At 42.8% G+C, this 18,475-nt stretch overlaps 2 protein-coding genes across 2 annotated transcripts in view; one reads left to right on the forward strand and one right to left on the reverse strand.

Moving 5' to 3' along the window:
- The window catches only part of dmd (dystrophin), a 334,110-nt gene extending 322,212 nt beyond the window's left edge, over positions 1–11,898 (forward strand). Inside the window, exons 78-82 of the mRNA XM_040141867.1 lie at positions 2,624–2,689; positions 6,299–6,457; positions 7,310–7,617; positions 8,450–8,587; positions 11,213–11,898. Of these exons, the coding sequence (XP_039997801.1) occupies positions 2,624–2,689; positions 6,299–6,457; positions 7,310–7,617; positions 8,450–8,587; positions 11,213–11,331 (790 nt within the window). The 3' untranslated portion in view covers positions 11,332–11,898. The remainder of the gene's footprint in view (positions 1–2,623; positions 2,690–6,298; positions 6,458–7,309; positions 7,618–8,449; positions 8,588–11,212) is intronic.
- A 3,476-nt stretch (positions 11,899–15,374) lies between these two features.
- On the reverse strand, positions 15,375–18,475 carry LOC120798383 (adenosine receptor A1-like). The gene is made up of 5 exons (XM_040142637.1): positions 18,296–18,475; positions 18,030–18,164; positions 17,237–17,421; positions 15,950–16,131; positions 15,375–15,670 (listed from the first exon to the last, which is right to left on the reverse strand). The coding sequence occupies exons 1-5, from the start codon at positions 18,473–18,475 to the stop codon at positions 15,375–15,377; spliced, it is 978 nt and encodes a 325-aa protein (XP_039998571.1).

The raw sequence follows: 18,475 nt of genomic DNA on the forward strand, positions 1-18,475 counted from the left end.
GTACAATGGAGATGAATGGAATTTTGTTTGTGGTGCTCAAAATATTGAAAAATAATGTTTAGAAATGTGTCTTTGCAGAAACAGTGTCCTGGCTACTTAGGATATTTTACAGATCTCTGTGTGAACAGTTTTCATTGGAGCTACTTTCTATCATAGAAATAGTCTAAAGGTATCCTGACTAACAGGGGCACTAGTAGGGCATGAAATTAAATTCAAATCTATTTTATTGGAGCCGCAGCAGAAATCTCAGAGATGGATATTTCAGAACCTGGACAATTAAAACCTTGTCAGTTAAAACCCAATCTTGTCTGCATGGCAAGATAACACAAGAGATAAATTAGAAAGTTAATTTTTTCTATTTTTGTGAATTGACTCGTTTAAAAAATGACTGAACGTTACAAGCATCATTTAATTGGTATTTAGTGTATGGCTATTGTTCTGTAAGATGTATCTATTAATTTGTCCACCTTCTGTAAATGACTGCAGATACTTTAAAGGAATAGTTGGAAACTACACTAATTCCCTTTTTTGCCGAGAGTTAGATGGAAAGAATGATACCACTCTCATATCTGTACACTAAATATGGAGCTAGAGAAAGCAAAAGCCAGCAATTAGCTTAGCATAAAGACTGGTAGCACGGGAAAAGAAACTAGCTTGCTCCACCCCAGTATTGAAAAAGACACAAACTGAAATGTAAAAACGACTTCTTGATGAAGTCTTATTGATGTTTTTTCCAGCTTGGGAGCATTCATGCATTATTCAAAGATGGTTACCACCACGTCTAGCCTTATAGTCACATCAGATAAATAGCTTAAATTAGCTGTTTTTATTGTGTTACATGTGTAGTGGTTCATTGCAGAGTGAAAATAGATACAAACAAATGGCTTTTTAATTAGCTCAATTAACTAAATCAGTATTGGATTATATTCTGATGTAATTGCCAACAACGGTGGTTCTTGTAGCCATTTTGAAACAGTTTGTTGACACTATTGTAATTCTTTTCACCAAATGTCTCCATCTGGGAATTACAACTACCAGATTGCTGTGAATGGTTTTCCCAAAATTGCTGCGTGTAAATACAGTTTGAACAATGTGACGTGAACGCAGCAATAGTTCCAGCAAATAATTTCCTGTAAAACCACAGCTTGTCGTTTTTACATTTCTGGTAGTGTACAGATTAAGCAAATGAGATACAAAATGTTAGTGAGTGAGCTTTAGATGGCTTAGCAGGTGTATTTTTTCAACTTTCGACAGAGCTAGGATAACTAAGCTAAACTAACCACCTGCTGGCTCTAGCTTCATATTTACATTATACATGTAGAGACATTAGAGTGAAGAAGGATATTTCAAAAATTTGGAACTATTCTTTAAGAAATTATTTTTATTACTACTGTTAGGTACTCAAGAGATTGATTTTACTCTCACGTCTGGTGGATAACTGTGGAGGAAGAGCCAGGAGGCAATTAGCTTAGCTTAGACTGGAAGGAGGAGGAAACAGATATCTGGCTGTGTCCAAAGTTGAAAAATACACCTACCAACACCTTTTAAACATCACCGATTAACATGTTGTATTTTGTTTATTTAATCAAATAAAAACCAAGTTGTAAAAGCGAATATTTTTCAGTTTAGGACTGAGCTAGGCAAGCTGTTGCTCCCTGTTTGCAGCCTCTAGGCTAGGCTAAGCATAGCATATTCCTGGCTCTGGCTCGAAAAGTTAATAAACAAATATGAGTGTGGTATCAATCTTCTCATCTAACTCTTTGCAGAAGAGCAAACTTTTAAAATAATAAAAGAAACATAGTATTATTTTTTAAGCAACCAGTGTTTGTCCATTCAGACTATCCCTGATTTGACCCTTTACTCCTCTTTACTCTTCTTTACTCTTCGTTGTTAATGCAGTTTTCCTGCGTTTGGCAACATATGCAAACTGACAGTATCATTGAAGCTACAAAGTGAGTCATATTAAATTGAAACCTAGCAGTATTAAAGGTCTGTTAAGTTGTGTTAAAGGTCTGCGAGTAGCCACTTTTAAAATGTAATTTTCAAGGTATTATAAGCCAACTTGTATAAAATATAAAGAGGCCAGATACTGAAGGTGCTGCTTGAGTTTGTAGTGCATCAGTTGTGAACACTGTAAAATAAAGTGGTAAGGCCCAGCAAACAGTGTGTGGGTGTCTAACATTTCATCTGCTAGGGATAAAATGATAACAATATATGCCAAACACAGAGGAACTCCAACAGTCCAAACAAACAAATTCCATTTAAGTGCTTCATCAAATTCTTTATTAATCCTGCTGGTGTTTGCACACAATTAGTGTAATTTAGGACACCAGGCTTCAATCTACTATTCATTCTGTGAAAACCAGCTTTCATAGAGTTGGAATTTGCCAAGTTAAATAACCCATCACGGGAAACATGAAAACCAAAGCTGGTTTAGGGAGATTTTCCCTCCAAGCTGAGTGTTTTCATATCAAACTGCACATTAGTTAACACCCTGAAAATCCCCTGTCATGGCAGTAAAATATTTGAATTCTGAATTGAGGTGGATTTTCCATCTTGAATCAACTAATTGCTCAGCCTTTTGGTTTTGGGACTGACTGCTCTGTTTCTTCCCCCTCCGCAGGTTAGCAGAAATGGAGAATCGTAATGGCTCTTATCTGAATGACAGTATCTCACCCAATGAGAGCATGTGAGAACCGCTTTTTGTTTGTTCGGTTTTGCCAACCTAATCACTCACTGATTGGCTCGCTGTGTATGAACTTGCTCTGTCTTCTTTGTTTCCATTGGCTGGTTGTGATATATGTCAGCAACTATGTCTACATGTGCACAGTGTTCTGTATACAAGGTCATATTCTGGTTTTATTCTTGTTGTTTGAATTGTCATATCCCACACGAATACAGTGACTTCAGAAAGTATTCAGACCCCTTCACTTTTCGCACATTTTGTGTTTTTAGTCTTGATTTTAAATTGATAAAATTGCCATTTTTGCCAATCAATCTGCACTCAGTACCACCCATAATTACAAAATAAAAACATGTGTTTAGGAATGTTAAACCAAAAACTTAAAACTCTCATTTAGAAAAGTATTCAGACCCTTAATTCACTAATTTGTAGAAGCCCCTTTGGCAGTAATTACAGCTTTGAGTTTTCTTGGGTAAGTATCTACAAGCTTTGTACGGAGATCCTCTTAAGCTTCGAACACAGATCCTCTCAAGCTCCGTCAGACTGGATGGGAAGTGTCTGTGAACTACCATCTTTAGGTCTCTCCACAGATGCTCTATTGGGTTTAAGTCTGGCCTTTGGCTGGGCCACTCAAGGACAGTCAGAGACTTGTTCCAAAGTCACTCCAGCATTTTCATGTCGAGCGCACTCTGGGGCAGGTTTTCCTCAAGGACCTCTCTGTAATTGGCTGCATTCATCCTTCCCTCAGTTCTGACCAGTCTCCCTGCTGCTGAGAATCACCCCAACAGCATCGTGCTGCCACCACCATGCTTCACCGTGGGGATGGTATTAGCCAGGTGCTAGACATACTGCTTGGAGTTCTGCCCAAATGGTTCAATTTTTGTCTCATCAGACCAGAGAATCTTTTTCCTCAGGCTCTCAGAGTCTTTTAAATGCTGATTGGGAAACTCCAAGCGGGCTGTCATATGCCTTTTACTCAAAATGGCTTCTGTCTAGCAACTCTACCATAAAGCCAGAGTTTTTATCACCGAGGTCTACGGAGAGTGCCTTTGACTTTATGGCTTAGTTTCTTTGTTGACATGCATCGTGAAATGTGCAACCTTATATACACAGGTGTGTGCCTTCCTAAACTCTGTCCAATCAATTCGGTTTACCACAGGTGGACTCCAACCAAGTTCTAGATACAACTCAAGGATAATTCAAGCTAAGAGGATGCACTTGAGCCCAATTTGGAGTGTGACAGCAAAGGGTCTGAATACTTTTGTAAATGAGAGATTTTGCAAAAATTTCTAAAAAATTGGGGTTATTGAGTGTAGATTGATTGGCAAAATGGAAGGTTTGTCCATTTAAATTAGATTTACATCACAGTGAAGTGTGCAAAAAGTGAATGGGCATGAATAATTTGTCACTGAATATCCCTGTATACCTGATATTATCAGTACATCTTATATATTTTATTCATATTGTCCTTGGTGACAAGTGGTTATAATTGGGATAAAAAAGTAATATTCAACTCATTTACAGTGAGCGTCCCAAATAATGGGATTACTAGTGTTTATGTAAATATCTATAATAGGTACATTATTTTTGTAAGGATATATGTTTATCTGTTTTAAACTTAGTACTATGACATGCATTTGCTTTCTCTGAGTCACCTTTCTTAAAAATGTTGTATTGACAGTAGCATCTACAAAAAAATGTGGTTGTTTTCCGAAAGGTCTTTTTGCATGGTACAGAGAGAGGAACAGGGGAAAAAAAACACAAATTGGCAGCTGTTTAGCTATTAAGGTCAAGATCTTGGGTACTTGGGCATTACTGTTCTCTATTACTCATTTTCATTTTACATCTCTTGGTCCTTTTAGGAGATTTCATTTGTTAAAATATTCAGGACAAAGCCGCTGAAACTAACTGTAATTCTTAATGTCCAGAGTCTGTAGATGACATAGATTTAAACGCCCAGACACTCATAAATCCACCTTACACATGTGCATTTGTCGAGTCCGTCCAAATCAATTTGTGTCTGTTACGCTTCGCTCGCAGCTCACTAAGTCTACAACAAAAAAACGACGAAACAATGTTTAACAATATTGGCAATTTGTAAAAAAAAAAAAAAAAAAAAATTAATCTAAAAAATTTCTTTCAGCTCTGGTTGTGGCCATTTGTTGATTACTTTTTATATTTCATAGACTTGTTAATTAAGCGATTAAAGGGGTGCTTCAGCAGTTTAGCATAACCCTTCCATAAAATGAAGGGGACTTGCGTGAAACAGATTTTTAAAAGGATGGTAAAAAAGCAGAGGCTGAAATATCTTGACTTTTAGTCACTTCTATGAGTCAAGCTCATAAAACAATTTTCGCAACATTTCCCTTATTGCAAACTCGATAGCATTGTTCATTATACACTCCCTGCCTGATAAACACCCACGTCTATGAAACTCCACTCCCCTAGCTTGTAAGAAGAAATCACACTGAAATCACCAGGGTTATAACCGTTGGAATTCCCCTTTAAAAAAAAAATAAAAATAGTTAAACATACGTACAGCCCTGAAACTGAGATGTGAAATTTTGCCAACGTGAAAAAGCATTTGTTTCTTCTTCTAACAAGATTTATTACTTGGATTAATCATCAATTAAAAAAATCAATTTAAATTTATTTGCATGACAAGGTTCTGATCCACATATTTATATTGCGTATTTTCAACCAGCGACAAAGCAACTGTCATTGTTTTAGTTTTAAAAGTAGACTTCATTCCACAGAAGCACCAAGAAAATAGTCTCACAGAATTGCCATAGATTTTCTTCAGTTTTATGTATCTTAGGTTAAAGTCTGTGTGTATTCTATATTTAGCCTGGCTGCAAGACAAGGACTATAAAGTTTCAGGTTTTCTCAAGTGCAATAGATAGACGCGAAATTTGGACGACAAAGTTAAGCCTGTAATTAAAATTGTCAAGACTGGCTCCGGCGTAACACGAAACATAACAACGTAACTTGTAAAATGCTGCTTGGTTGATGAAGCCAAAAAAAAAGACGGGCAGAAAGCATCTAGACGCCAGGGCTGAGAGAGCTACACACTTTCCCCATAATGAGTTTTACTTTCAAGTCAGCAGGCATCGTGAAGGGAATTTGTTGTTTTCAAACAGCACATATCTGCAGCTCCTTAAGGATTCAGAATGGCAGATTGGCGGAGCTGAAAGCAGTGCAGTGTACGCAGCGGCATCTAAATAGCTGGCCTAATTAAAACCCTCCTACACACCATGGGCCGCGTGTGCGATCACTCGGAGTTGACAGAGCGTGGCCAATTGAATCGCTCCAAAAATCTAGCGTTCCAGACCGAGTTCGGGACAAATGTGTGGTGGAGCCGACAGCCCTGGCCCTCTCTCTGTCCCCGCTGTGTTTTAGATTCTTCCTCTGTGGTGCAGTCCTGTTCCACTGCTGCTGTGTCGTTCACTTGCTGATTTTCTTTTTCTCCATTTTTCTCCGTGTGTTTGTGTGTGTGCATGCGTACATGCGCTGGCGTGTCTTTGACTATGTGAATGTGTGTATATATCTGCCCATCATTGGTGGGTATGTTTGGTCTGTGTGTGTGTGTGTGTGTGTGTGTGTGTGGGTCTGCAGCGATGACGAGCACATGTTGATCCAGCACTACTGCCAGTCTCTGAACCAAGGCTCTCCCCTCAGCCAGCCCCGCAGCCCCGCCCAGATCCTCATCTCCATGGAAACAGAGGAGAAGGGAGAGCTGGAAAGGGTCCTCAATGACCTGGAGCAGGAGAACAGGTCAGCGAACGGACCCATGTTCCACTGGTTATCTTCTGCTGGCTGCCTCGTTTTTTTACTCCAAACAGCGGCTTAACTCAGCTCTAACTTCGACAGGATCTGATTTGGATTTTGCATAAATAACAAGGGGCGTGGAGGCTCAGGAAAGCTCATACATTTCTTGATTTTTTTGTTACATAAATTGGGGTCTTCGGAGGTCCTCACAAGACCCCTGTTGCAGGTCCCCCCTCTCTCTCTCTCCCCCTATGTTCCCTGTAAAATAAAGGCGAAAAAGACCAAAAAAAGAATCACCTTAGATCGTTAGAACCGAGGGATGACTGGGGGACTATATACTGTACGTGCAGGCAGGGCCTCAGACGGACACACAGACAGGCGCGGATGCAGGTCGAACACATGGTACAAATGCAGATGGAACAGCAAAACTCCTGAGTGCATTAAACTGATCAGAGGTGTATTCTGTTGCTAATGAATTCAACTTTTCATTCGTATTTAGGAGACTGCATTAATTCCTCCTATAAACCTTACATAGTGTGGCTGTGAGGAGAGGGTAGCTATTGCTTTTGCTGTTATTACCAGACAACCAGAGAAATCCTGGGATATTAAAGATGTTATGGCAGCATGCTGCCACGTATTCTAGTGAAAGTTTCCAAGGTTTCAGTTGTCATGTTTATTTCAAGTGCATACTTGGATTTATGTGTAAAATATAAATTAGTAAGGACTGTAGCCATAAACTACATTTGACATCCTTAACAGACACGATCCGTGTGTTAAGTAGATGAAAGTGAATTCCTCACGCATGGTGGACGACGTGTTTACCCGTTACCGCTGCTTCCTCTGCCGCCTCCGCTGCAGGAAGCTGCAAGCCGAGTACGACCGCCTGAAGAAGGCCCACGACAGGAAGGGCCTGTCGCCACTGCCGTCGCCCCCGGAGATGCTCCCGGTGTCGCCGCAGAGCGCACGCGACGCCGAGCTCATCGCCGAGGCCAAACTGCTGCGGCAGCACAAAGGGCGTCTGGAGGCCCGCATGCAGATCCTGGAGGACCACAATAAACAGCTGGAGTCCCAGTTGCACAGGCTGAGGCAGCTGCTCGAGCAGGTATGCCGCGTCAGGAAACACACGCTTACTCGCGACTACACGCTTACTGCCTTGCGTATACCGAGTGAACTCTGTCCATGAACCAGAAATAAATATCGGGTGTGTAATTTTGTCGGCTCCTCATATCATCTGTGTCAGCTGAGCAAAATTGTGTCGGGAGGGCCGCCACATTGCGAAATGTGAGAGTGAGGAAGGTTGACACCTGCAGCTAAGAGCTCAGCAAACAAATGACTCCTTGGTCTTACATTGTTGTGGTGTTGAATCAGCAGGCAGGTCATCCATGCAATTCTGAAGTAGAACTTCCCGAACTTCCCGATGATCACAGTCAGAGTCCCGGCACTCTGAATGAAAAAGGGGTCCGTTTATCACGGCACGGACCGGAAGGCATTCCCCATTGCATCGACAGATACACAACACTCCTGCTTTGCACAAATGAGTTCACCAAATATAAATATCCTTAGAAAGTGGGGCCATTCACTCTGGGCCTTTAGGCTGCAGCGTAGGTCAGCCTCTCGGTGTGGGCGAGTTCAGTGACCCTGTGAAAAGCGCCTCTCCTTACCCGACATCTGCCGTTTGAACGCCTTTGAGCAAGGGAGTAGCCCTGCAGAGGTGACCGGCAGCAGCGGACCCAGCAAGTGTCCTGGAGCGTCCGTGTTGATGTGAAGTTCCCGCCGGTGAACTTCGAGCTCAGGCTGAATCGGTTTCCTCCACGTCGTCTGACAGCCAGTAACAGCTGACACAGAGGATCAGGCCAACTCCTCCTCGACTCTTCTAATTAAGCTGTGTGGCGTGGTTGCTAATTTCTCATGTATCCACTATTTTGTGCGTGTGTGTGTGTGTGCTTGCATGTAAGTGTGGTGTTCACACACAAACAATGAGACTTGGCATTGTTTTAGGAACCAGAATTCTGAAAATGGAAAAACTTCCTCTCCTTCCCGTTTCAGGTGATGATGAGCTGTCCAGCCCTTCCCAAGATGCATCTGGGCTGGAGGAAGTGATGGAACAGCTCAACAATTCCTTCCCTCATAGCCAGGGTACAGAAAACCAACACTGACACAATTTGTCTTGTGTGCAATGTCCACTCTTCTCTGAAAAAGCGGCATAAAACCAGAAAAATCTCTGAAATGATAAAGTATTCTAATATCTTTGCTAAGAAAACAGATTCAAACAATCTCAGGCCTTTAACACGAGTATCTGCTGATACCGAGTTCGATCCAATACATAGATATTTGCCTAAATATTGATTAAGTATGTATGTGACACATTGAAATAACAGTCGTAGACTACTTGCCTCAGGAGGATGTTCTTTATGTCACCCCTCTTCGAGGTGCTTCGACTTGCTCTGCACCGGTAAACCTTGGTGTCAGAGACCGGATCGATTTGGACTGCCCCTGGATTTTTGAGCTCATTTGCATGACTGTTGCCGCTGTGTTCTGCAGTTCTTGTCTTTAGAGAACACGGAACATTTTGAGGAGCCGCCTGTGGGAGCAAAGAGCAGCGTGCACATTTTGCTTTTTGCCATGACAGTACCTGTTGCAGAGATCCGCGTACTTTTTTCAGAGCTCTAAGCCTTTTTCGTAAATAAAACGCCGCTTGCCCTTTAGACTCCTTTCTTTCTCACTGATACAAGGCTGATTTCAACTCTTTCTTCCTGTCCTCTGTCTGTTCTTCCTTTCCTCCTTTTCTCCACGAGCCAGGAGGGAGAAGGGGACACCCATGAGAGGTCAGTGGCTCAACTTTCTCACTCCCCGCCTTTCCCTCTCGTTCCTCCACCCCCGAGGTCTGTTCCTATTGCACAAATGCCATGACTGTGCCACTGCTGTCCTCTGCCATCCTGGTGGATTAATGAATAGACTGCACTCTGCACAAAACATACAACAGATAGACATCGTGGCAGAGAGGAGACATCATGGTACAGTGATGCAGTGGGAAAAGGCAAAGATCTGTCCTCCCTCCTGTTACCTGTTCTTATTTCCTTCCCCTTCTCTGTCCTCTGCCAACACTCGGCTCTGTTCTTCACACAGTAGGGAATAGAGTTTGTACTGTAGAGCTGTGTAGCCTGTGATGCGTGTGTGTGTGTGTGTGTGTGTGTGTGTGTGTGTGTGTGTGTGTGTGTGTGTGTGTGTACATACAGGTGTCTCTGTATGCATGTAGACTTGAGATGAGACGATGTGTTCATGTCACACTACAGTCCACAGTGTCGGGGTCACAGTAAAACTCACCTTAAGTTAACTGTGATAAAAAACATTGTGCAACTTTATTATTTTTTTCCATCATTCTTATCAGTTAACATTAAAGAACGACCAAATGGTTCCTTTAGAGTGGAATAATAGAAGTAGCCATGACTGTGAGGTAAATTACTACAAAAGTGAGTTTGGTCACGTTCACTTTCAATTCGTTTAAAATATGAGTGGAGAAGATGGAAGGACTTTTAACATGTGGCAGTTTAATTTTTCTGGAGGTTTCCTTGGGTTTCATTTGGCCTAACTTGGACTTGTGTGTGTGTGTGTGTGAACCCAGGCAAAATCGGTTCACGCATCGACGTCGCCCACAACGCAGTATATCCCACCTGCGGCGGAAAAGCGAGTACCACAGCGAAGTGGCCCCATGGCAATGTCCTCATAGCAGATGTGTCGTCATAGCTGGCATTGGACTCCGCATCTCACGGAGATTCGTTCCGAGTGGGTGACGAAGTCAGAGCCCTGATGCCAGATATCCACACTGCCTGCGTTTGAATAATATCCTATCAGCGAACATCAGCTAACATTAACGCAGCGACATTTCTTTAGTGAATACCTAGATTTATACTCATACAAGAGAGCTGAACGAACGTAACATTAATGTTACACCCACAGCCCTTGAAAAACGTTCCAGCAGCGTACCCTTTTAACTGATGAACTAACCTATTGGCCTGCGTGTTTTCAGAGTTTGTCCCAGCTGTTTTGTCGCTCCGTCTTGTCTAACCTCCCACGGGATTGTCGATTCATTTGGTCCATAAATCTCTCTTTCCGTCAACGCACGGGTAACGTTGGCGGCCATTACTGGCAAGGGACCTCGTTTCGGGAAAATTCGAGATGCTGCTTGTTAGTGCAACAGGTCAAGCAGCTAAAAAGCAGCTAAGAGCTTCTGAAGAGGAGATTTTTTGGCAGCTGAAGATACTATTTTCATTTAGTTTTAATTAGTTGATGAAAAATGTAATGCATTTGATGATAGCTCTCATTTTCGGTGGTTACTTTTAATTTAATCTTTGTGTCGTATTTCTTGTCGGCAAAGTTTTTATTTTTTCCATGTTTTGTTGATAAAATGATGACTGGTCAGCACACTACTCTGAGTCTACGTTCCCGTGGGGGGGGTTGGTTATCGTCACTCCCCACTCCCTGCTGTGCTGAGCTGGGTGCTTCCATGTGGGGAGTGACAAGGTCAGAGCCGAGATGCTGAATATCAACACTGTACATGTTTTACATTGTGTGTGTGTGTGTGTGTGTGTGTGTGTGTATCATGGCAGTGTTTTTCTGTACTTAGCCGACATTCTAGTCGGTTTTCACTGCCGTGTTTCTGTCAGCTTGTGCCAACCTACAGTTTGTAGCCGTAGTTAAGTCTGTTACTAATAGCAAGTCTGTGTTATCTAAGTCTCTCTCTCTCTCTCTCTCTCTCCCCAGGTCCCAGTATTGGCAGTTTGTTCCACATGGCCGACGACCTGGGCCGTGCCATGGAGTCACTGGTCAGCGTGATGACGGACGAGCAGAGCGCCGAACAGCACGAGGCCCTGCCCTTCTGATCCTTCTCCCAACCCGTACGCCCTTGCCCCCCCCTCCCTCTCTACCTATAGCATGCTTTTCTAGTCAAAACAACTGGATCGGAAACACAGTTTACAAAGAGAATATATAACGTCTATTTTTGTGAAGGATTGCGGTTCCAACGACGCGTTAAAAAAAAGCAAAACATAACTTGTAGATTTCAGTAGTTTCTTAAAACGTCCTGAAGTTGTTTTATTATTAACAGAGGCTGGTTTTTAAACTTCTATGCAACTGTATAAAACGGGAGGGGGGGGCCATGAGATACAAATAAGTGTGTTCTGTGTGGTCATATTTGTCATCTCTTTGTAATTGGGGAAACAGCTAAAACATTTCAGACATTTGTATCAAAAAAAAAGAATGATTGTAATCATAAGGGTGCTTTCTAAGAGGAAATCGTCTTTCAATAACAGCGTACACTACTGTCAAGGTAATGCAGGCATCCTGGTTCTTTACAGTACGTTGTCTGTGAGACTGTGTGTGTGTGACTTTATGTATAGGTGTGTGTGTGTGTGTGTGTGTGTGTGTGTGTGTGTGTGTGTGTGTGTGTGTGTGTGTGTGTGTGTGTGTGTGGGGTGCCTAATATCCACATTACATTACAGCTTTTTTTTGTTTGTTTTTTTGTTTTTTTTTGGCTTTGGCTTTGGCTGATAAACCTCATGTTATATTTAATTTTTCTCATTCATCCACTCATCCGTCCATCTATCCATCCGTCCGTCCATTCGTGTTCCCCATTATGAACATCTCTATGGCAACGGGATTTATCCCCGTATTTGTTTTCAACACAGCGTACTGTGTGCATAAGCAGGTGTTGTAAAGGCCTGAGTCAGAACTGAGAAAAGTCAACAAGGTCGCTCCAAACCGGATGCACGCGATGGTTCTTCACTGCCCCTTGAAGTTTAAAGGTACGCTGTGGACTCTCTGGCCACTAGTAGCGCCATGTAGCGATGTCTTTAAGAGCGGGTCACTGTTTTGTTTGCATCTGGTGCACAAGTAGGTGGCAGTAACGCGCCAAGTAATGTAGCAATGTGCCAACAAAGACAGGGACGAAGAAGACGGCGAGCGAGCAAACGCGTCGAAAATTTACTGTAGGTTTAAAATTCCTTTAAAAAAAAAAAAAAAAAAAAAAAAAGGCAGCTCCGCAAATGTTTTATGAGGAAGGAAGTGCAATCAGCACATGTTGTTAGACCTCAAAGGTACACACGGTGTGTGACGAGGAATTTTGTGTGCTTAAAAAAAAAAAAACCTCCACAGTGCAGCTTGAAAGAGTAACGCAACACCGGGCTACCAAACAGCGTTTCGCTGTCCTCTCGTGTTGTTTAGGCCCCACCACTGAGCGTGGTCGGGTGTGGTCGGAAGTGTCCTTTGTTGCACCTGCGACCAGACCCAGCAGTGATGTCGCAGCGCCGACCTGTACGTCACTGCAGCAGAGGGAGACGTTCAACCACTGGAGGTCAGCAAAACCAAGATTTTGGGGGGGTGGTTAAGTTACTCTTTGAGTAGTGATGAGGCAGCTTCTTCAGTCATGTGGTTATCTGTAAATAAAGTACACCCTCTGGTCTGTCGGCATTCTCCGTGGCCGTCTTTTCATAATTACCTTTGTAGGAGAATCTACATCTTTTCTGCCCAAACTGACCGTCAGTTGGTATAAGTGCTGCCAGGGGTCAAATTCAACTGATCACAACCTCAGTTCTGCACCAGGCCTTGCCAGTATCCCTTTTTCCCAAAAGAAAAACCTCCCTGGTTACTGCAGTGGTACATCTATAGTAAGGATTTCATTTTTAAATGCGTCAGGAACATACGGTCTAAGGAAAGTGTTAGGGCTTGTTGAGTGCACACAGTACACTGTGTACTGCTTTATAAGTTGTTGGAATTACTGCAAGAGGAACTTAGATGAATGTTATTTAGCTGAATCTGAGCACCACAGTGGTTGGCTAGTTTTGGCTGCTAGCTGAGAATTTTTTTTTTGAGGAGTTATTCATTTTGAACAAGATTTCGATTTCAATTTAAAAAAAAAAAAAAAATTAAAAAAATTTGATTTCTAGGAAGCCCAGTAACATAAGCTCTACCTCGTGTAAATTGTTCAAGTCTAGTTCGGAGGCAATTTCACTACCGTGCTCAATCCTGCACTCTTCTCAGATTCAGATTGTTAATTATTAATTGATTATTGCTGGCTGACTGATTCATGTCAGGCATCCTGATCGCTCCTTACACGTTCTACGGCACTGTGGGAGCCTCCAATCTGAATGTTGGGATGCATTCGCTGCATTTCTCATCTCTGTCAGAGATTTTCTACGACTCAAGAATAAAAAACTGTCATCCTGAACAAATCAAATTGATCCATGTGCACTACTGTCATACCTGGAATATACTAGATATTTGTTTTCTGTGTGTGGAGGATGCGTTTATTCTAACAGAGTGTTACATTTTGTCTTCGGTTAAAAGGTTTTGTTTTGTGCTGTGTGAGGTGTTACGATATTAGCATGTGTGACTAAATAAAATCCATCCTTATTTAATGTATTACCAGTCAGAGAACTCCGTGATGAGTGTTGCGGCGTTATACACGAGTGTTTTTGACATCATATTCTTGCAGCATGATCCCAAGAGGTTTTCGTTTTTTGGTCCAGACACTGAATTTGATTGATTTCTTTGTTGTTATGTTGTTGGGTTTTGTTTTTGTTTTTTTTTTCATTTCTAACATTTGTTTCATTATCACATCATTTTTCAAATAACGCATCAATGCTTCACAACATATCAGATTCCACCAAATATATGCCTTACTACTGTATTATAAAATGCTTTACTGTATATCAATAAAGCACGCAGTTATGTTGATTTGACTCACCTCTTTGATTTCATGTCTGTTGTTTATTTTATTTATTTTTTTTAGCAGGAGTAGAATAATTGCAGGGTATAATAGGCGCCCAGAAAATTGTTTTGGTTTAGACAAATGAAGAGTCCCCAGGTAAGATGGTAAATGCGTAGACCCGTAACCTCAAATATTAGTGCAAAATGACAGTACTACTCTTACATCTCTGTAGGTTTTTAAACTTTCATACGGAAGAATTCATTCATTCAACTTTTACAAAGACAAGGCAAGCACACGGAACACTCATGTTCTTGATGGAAAATGCATGTAAAGGACTATGTAATGTATAAAATGGGGGGGAAAAAAAACGTTTTTTTTTTTTCTATCTTTTTTTGACTGAAGGACTTTTGGCCGTGGAGGGAAAAATATCAGAAAATATCAGGCTGGATATATGGACTATATTAGCTTAGATCTTTGCTTGTTTGGCTCTCGATGTGCTTGGAATGTAATTTGTAGCCACAACTGGTGGTGTGGCTACGCCAATATTATCAAGATTGAAATATCTCAACAACCATTAGATGGATGAATAATGAATTTTATGCAGACCTTCGTGGTTCCCGGAGGACGAATCCGACAGACTCGGGAGAGCTTCTGACTTCTCCTCTAGCGCCACAATTGGGTTGACATTTTTGGTTCAGAGCAAATATCTCAACGCATACTGGGTGGACCACCATGAAATTTGGTCCATACATCCAAGCTCCCTCAGGATGCATTGTTACAACTTTGGTGATCCCCCGACATTTCCTCCGGCGCCATCATCGGGTCATAATTTTAATTCGTCCAATACTTCGGTTAATAACCAAATACCTGCACCAATACTGACGTTCCCATCGGATCTAAAAGGAGATCGAGTATTTGATTTACACTTGTCTGGTCGCCTGAAACGGAACTCTAAATGAAAGCCAATGTTGCTTTGTGTCTGCTGGATGGGTAAACAGGCAACTGTTAACTAACACATAAGCTTTATTAGGTGATAATATGCCAGTGTTTAGTTTACAACTTGTTGCACTGTGCCAAGTGCCCGAAAAGTAGCTTAATACACACATGAATCTTCTATTTTGGTCATGACTTCAATAAATTGCATTTGGTGCTTATTTGTTCTAATTGAGATCAACGTGACATATTGAATTGCTTGCTATTGCAACCCCCAGTGCTGCTCTACTGGCATGACCTAACGCTCCACATTCCTCTCCACATCCTTATCAGAGTATGTCGGAACGACCTCATCCTGTACGCGTACAAGATCGGGTTAAGTGCCGAGTTGACGTGGGAAAGCAAAATGGCTGCGAGTGTGAGCGACATGGGCACCTCACACTGCGGGCAGAGCAGCAGGAGACAGTTAATGAGGTGGATGGGCATCCAGCACACCATGAAGAGAAACAGGACCAGGAAGAGGAAGGTGGCCTTCCGCAGCTCCTGGCCGGTGCGGATGTTGGATTTGGCCACATTGGGCTCTCCTGGATGGGGGTCAGCAGGATCAGAGCTAATGCTGGCAGGTTTAGCTGAGCTGATCCTGGACCCTGGCTTTGTAAAGACCGTGGTAGCCTCAGTTTCAATAAGAGATCCAATGCCAGACTTAACTTCTTCCCCGGCCCGCACTTCGGCCTCACATTTCCTCCTCCTTTCCTTGGGTTGTCCTCCAGTTCCTTTTCCTGTCCCCAGGTCACCTCCTGTACTTTCTCCAGCAGCTGAACTCCCCGTGTCCTCCGACCCAGTCCCACCATTCCCACTACCAGCACCTCTCGTGTCCTCGGCGGTTCCCCTGGCCACAGCGATGCGCCTGAGTTGGCGGCGAACGGTGAGGAAGATGTGGCCGTAGATGATGAACATGGCCACCAGGGGTACCAGGAGGCAGCAGAAGAAGTTGAAGTAGACCATGTAGCTCATGTCCACCACACAGGTGAAGATACAGTAGCTGGAATGACAGGTCAGAGAGTAATGGAGAGGGGCATAATTGGGGGAAATCCTCGGGTCTATATCTTCCATACCTCCATCCCCTTACCGACACCAACCACAGCCCTTCAGTCTCCTATTCTCTACCATATTTATTCTTTTAATCACTATTGTCATCTTTCCATCTAAATATCCATTACTTCATCCATTCGTTCAGTCATCTTTTCTTTTGTTGTTACTACACATATGTCATTTCCTACTATATTTAATCATCCCTTCATTTCATTTTTCAGCAGTCTTCCCATTAGTCATTCATCTTTCTATTTTACTGTCCATACACAAGTGAATTTCTTGCCTGCCCTCATCCATTCATGTAAATTTCCCTGTAATCCTCCCATGCATTCACTCCATTCTTCCCTCCATTTTGCCATACTATTTTCCTGCCTTCATTCATTCATTCATTCTAATCACCCTGTCATCTTTGCATCAATCCATCCCCTTTAGTCATGCATTATGTATGAATTCATTCGTCTTTCTGTTTTGCCATCCATACACACACACACATCAGTTTCCTCCCTCCATTAACTCATTCATTCATTTGGTCATTCATTTCTACATTCTATTTCTTGACCTCTTGAATGGTTGGTTTTGGCCAACGTTAGCGTTAACAGCTGCTTACGTACCCGTTTAGAAGAACCGCTGCGAGTTCAGCATCCAACTTCTTTACTTTTGGCGATGGAAAGCGACGCCAATGTTAACTCTCGTTTTGTTTCTATTTCTATCACTTCTTTTCTTTTGCCGAGGTTAGCATGCTAACCAGCTAGCCCCGGCCTGTCCCGTCTATTAATGCTCCTCTGAGATAGTAAGTCACTGTAGTGTCCAGTCTGCCCTGGGTGTATTATTACCTCTTGTCGTGTAAACGCAATGATGACCACTTTCCCATTCAAGTGAAGACTTTTGGATCCCACTGTGTACATACACACACACACACACACATATAAATATATACATATATGTATTTCCCTGTAATCTTACCATTCAAACTCCCATCAAAAACTACTTCCCATTTACTCCTTCATTTACTCATCCATCCAGTCATCCATCCATCAACCTCCTCAGTCTCTTACTCAGAGCCTGCTGGTTGTCTTTGCCAATCCATGAGCGGCACAGAGCCGGAGATGGCCGCGAGGCCCCAGGTGACCAGCAGGGCCAGCTGGGCGTTCCTGGGGCTCATCATGCGCTGGTACTGGAAGGGCAGCAGGATGGCTATGTAGCGTTCTGCTGCGACAGCTAACATGCTCAGGATGGAGCTCTACGAGAGAAAAAACAGTTCTTTAAGAGCTCCCGTGGGGCTGTTAGCATAACCTGATAGGTTTGTTTTTGGTATTTTAACAAAAATAAAAGAGAACTTCTTCATTTTTACTCTCACTGTTACATCACCTATTGTTCAGGCAGCTGGTAAATAATAGTCCATTGATCCCTTTACTTCACATGGAGGTCAGAGGTCAGATCAATTCTGCGGTAAGGGACTGTAAAAATAATTTGGGAGGGGCTGGTGTCAGGAAAAAAACGGAGGGTTACGGGATATTTTTTTTCTTCGCGCTGAGAGGATCTTTTAACTTTTTCGCTGCCAGATTTATATTTTATTTACTTTTCCCTGGTGAGATTTATTGTAAAAAAAAAAAAATCAGCAAAGGAAATGAAAGGTTCCTTACATCAAACACAACACTGGCCATAAACTGCATTTAGCCGTTAAAAATCCTGCATCGGGGCTTCATTTTCACCCATTCGACTCTGGCTGCACAGAGCAGCTCCGGCCTCTACGTCTTAGTAAATTGCGCGTTATGTATGGGGAGTGCTCTTGCCCTGCAGAAATACACCTGCAGTCAGTGTCTTTATCCACTGGCGAACGGTCTGCACCTGTGTGAGCACCATCAGGATGCTGAGCAGCACCAGGCAGAGGGGCAGGTTGTGGCGGGGTCGACCCAGGTCTGTCAGCACTGCGCAGGGAATGGCCACCATGCCCACCAGGATGTCCGCCACTGCCAGTGACACCTTCGGACACACAACAAAACACGCTTTATACTCCTTTAGATATCCGCTTGCAAGTTTAAAAGAAACCACATCCCCTGAAGACTGTGTTAAGAATCCCACTTTCCAGACAGGGAGGGAACAAATTTCCCCACCAGAAAGTAGTTGGTGACAGTGCGAAGCTTCTTGTTGCGGGTGACGGCCAGGCAAACCAAGAAGTTCCCGGTGATGGCCAGCACAGCGATGATGAGCTCGGTGGCGATGTACAGCCCCTTGAAGCGGGGCTGGAATCCGTAGGGCATCTCTGCCGTACAGCTACCGGGGGTCACATTCAT

This window comes from Xiphias gladius, chromosome 13 (assembly GCF_016859285.1).
Source record: "Xiphias gladius isolate SHS-SW01 ecotype Sanya breed wild chromosome 13, ASM1685928v1, whole genome shotgun sequence".
Taxonomy (NCBI): Eukaryota; Metazoa; Chordata; class Actinopteri; order Istiophoriformes; family Xiphiidae; genus Xiphias; species Xiphias gladius.

Excerpts from the sequence above, each read along its gene's own strand:
- LOC120798383 (XM_040142637.1), bottom strand. The coding sequence starts at position 18,475 with ATGAATGTGACCCCCGGTAGCTGTACGGCAGAGATGCCCTACGGATTC. Across the intron at positions 18,165-18,295 it reads CTGTCACCAACTACTTTCTG|GTGTCACTGGCAGTGGCGGA; the intron begins GTGGGGAAATTT and ends GTGTGTCCGAAG. Across the intron at positions 17,422-18,029 it reads TCCTGATGGTGCTCACACAG|AGCTCCATCCTGAGCATGTT; the intron begins GTGCAGACCGTT and ends TTTCTCTCGTAG.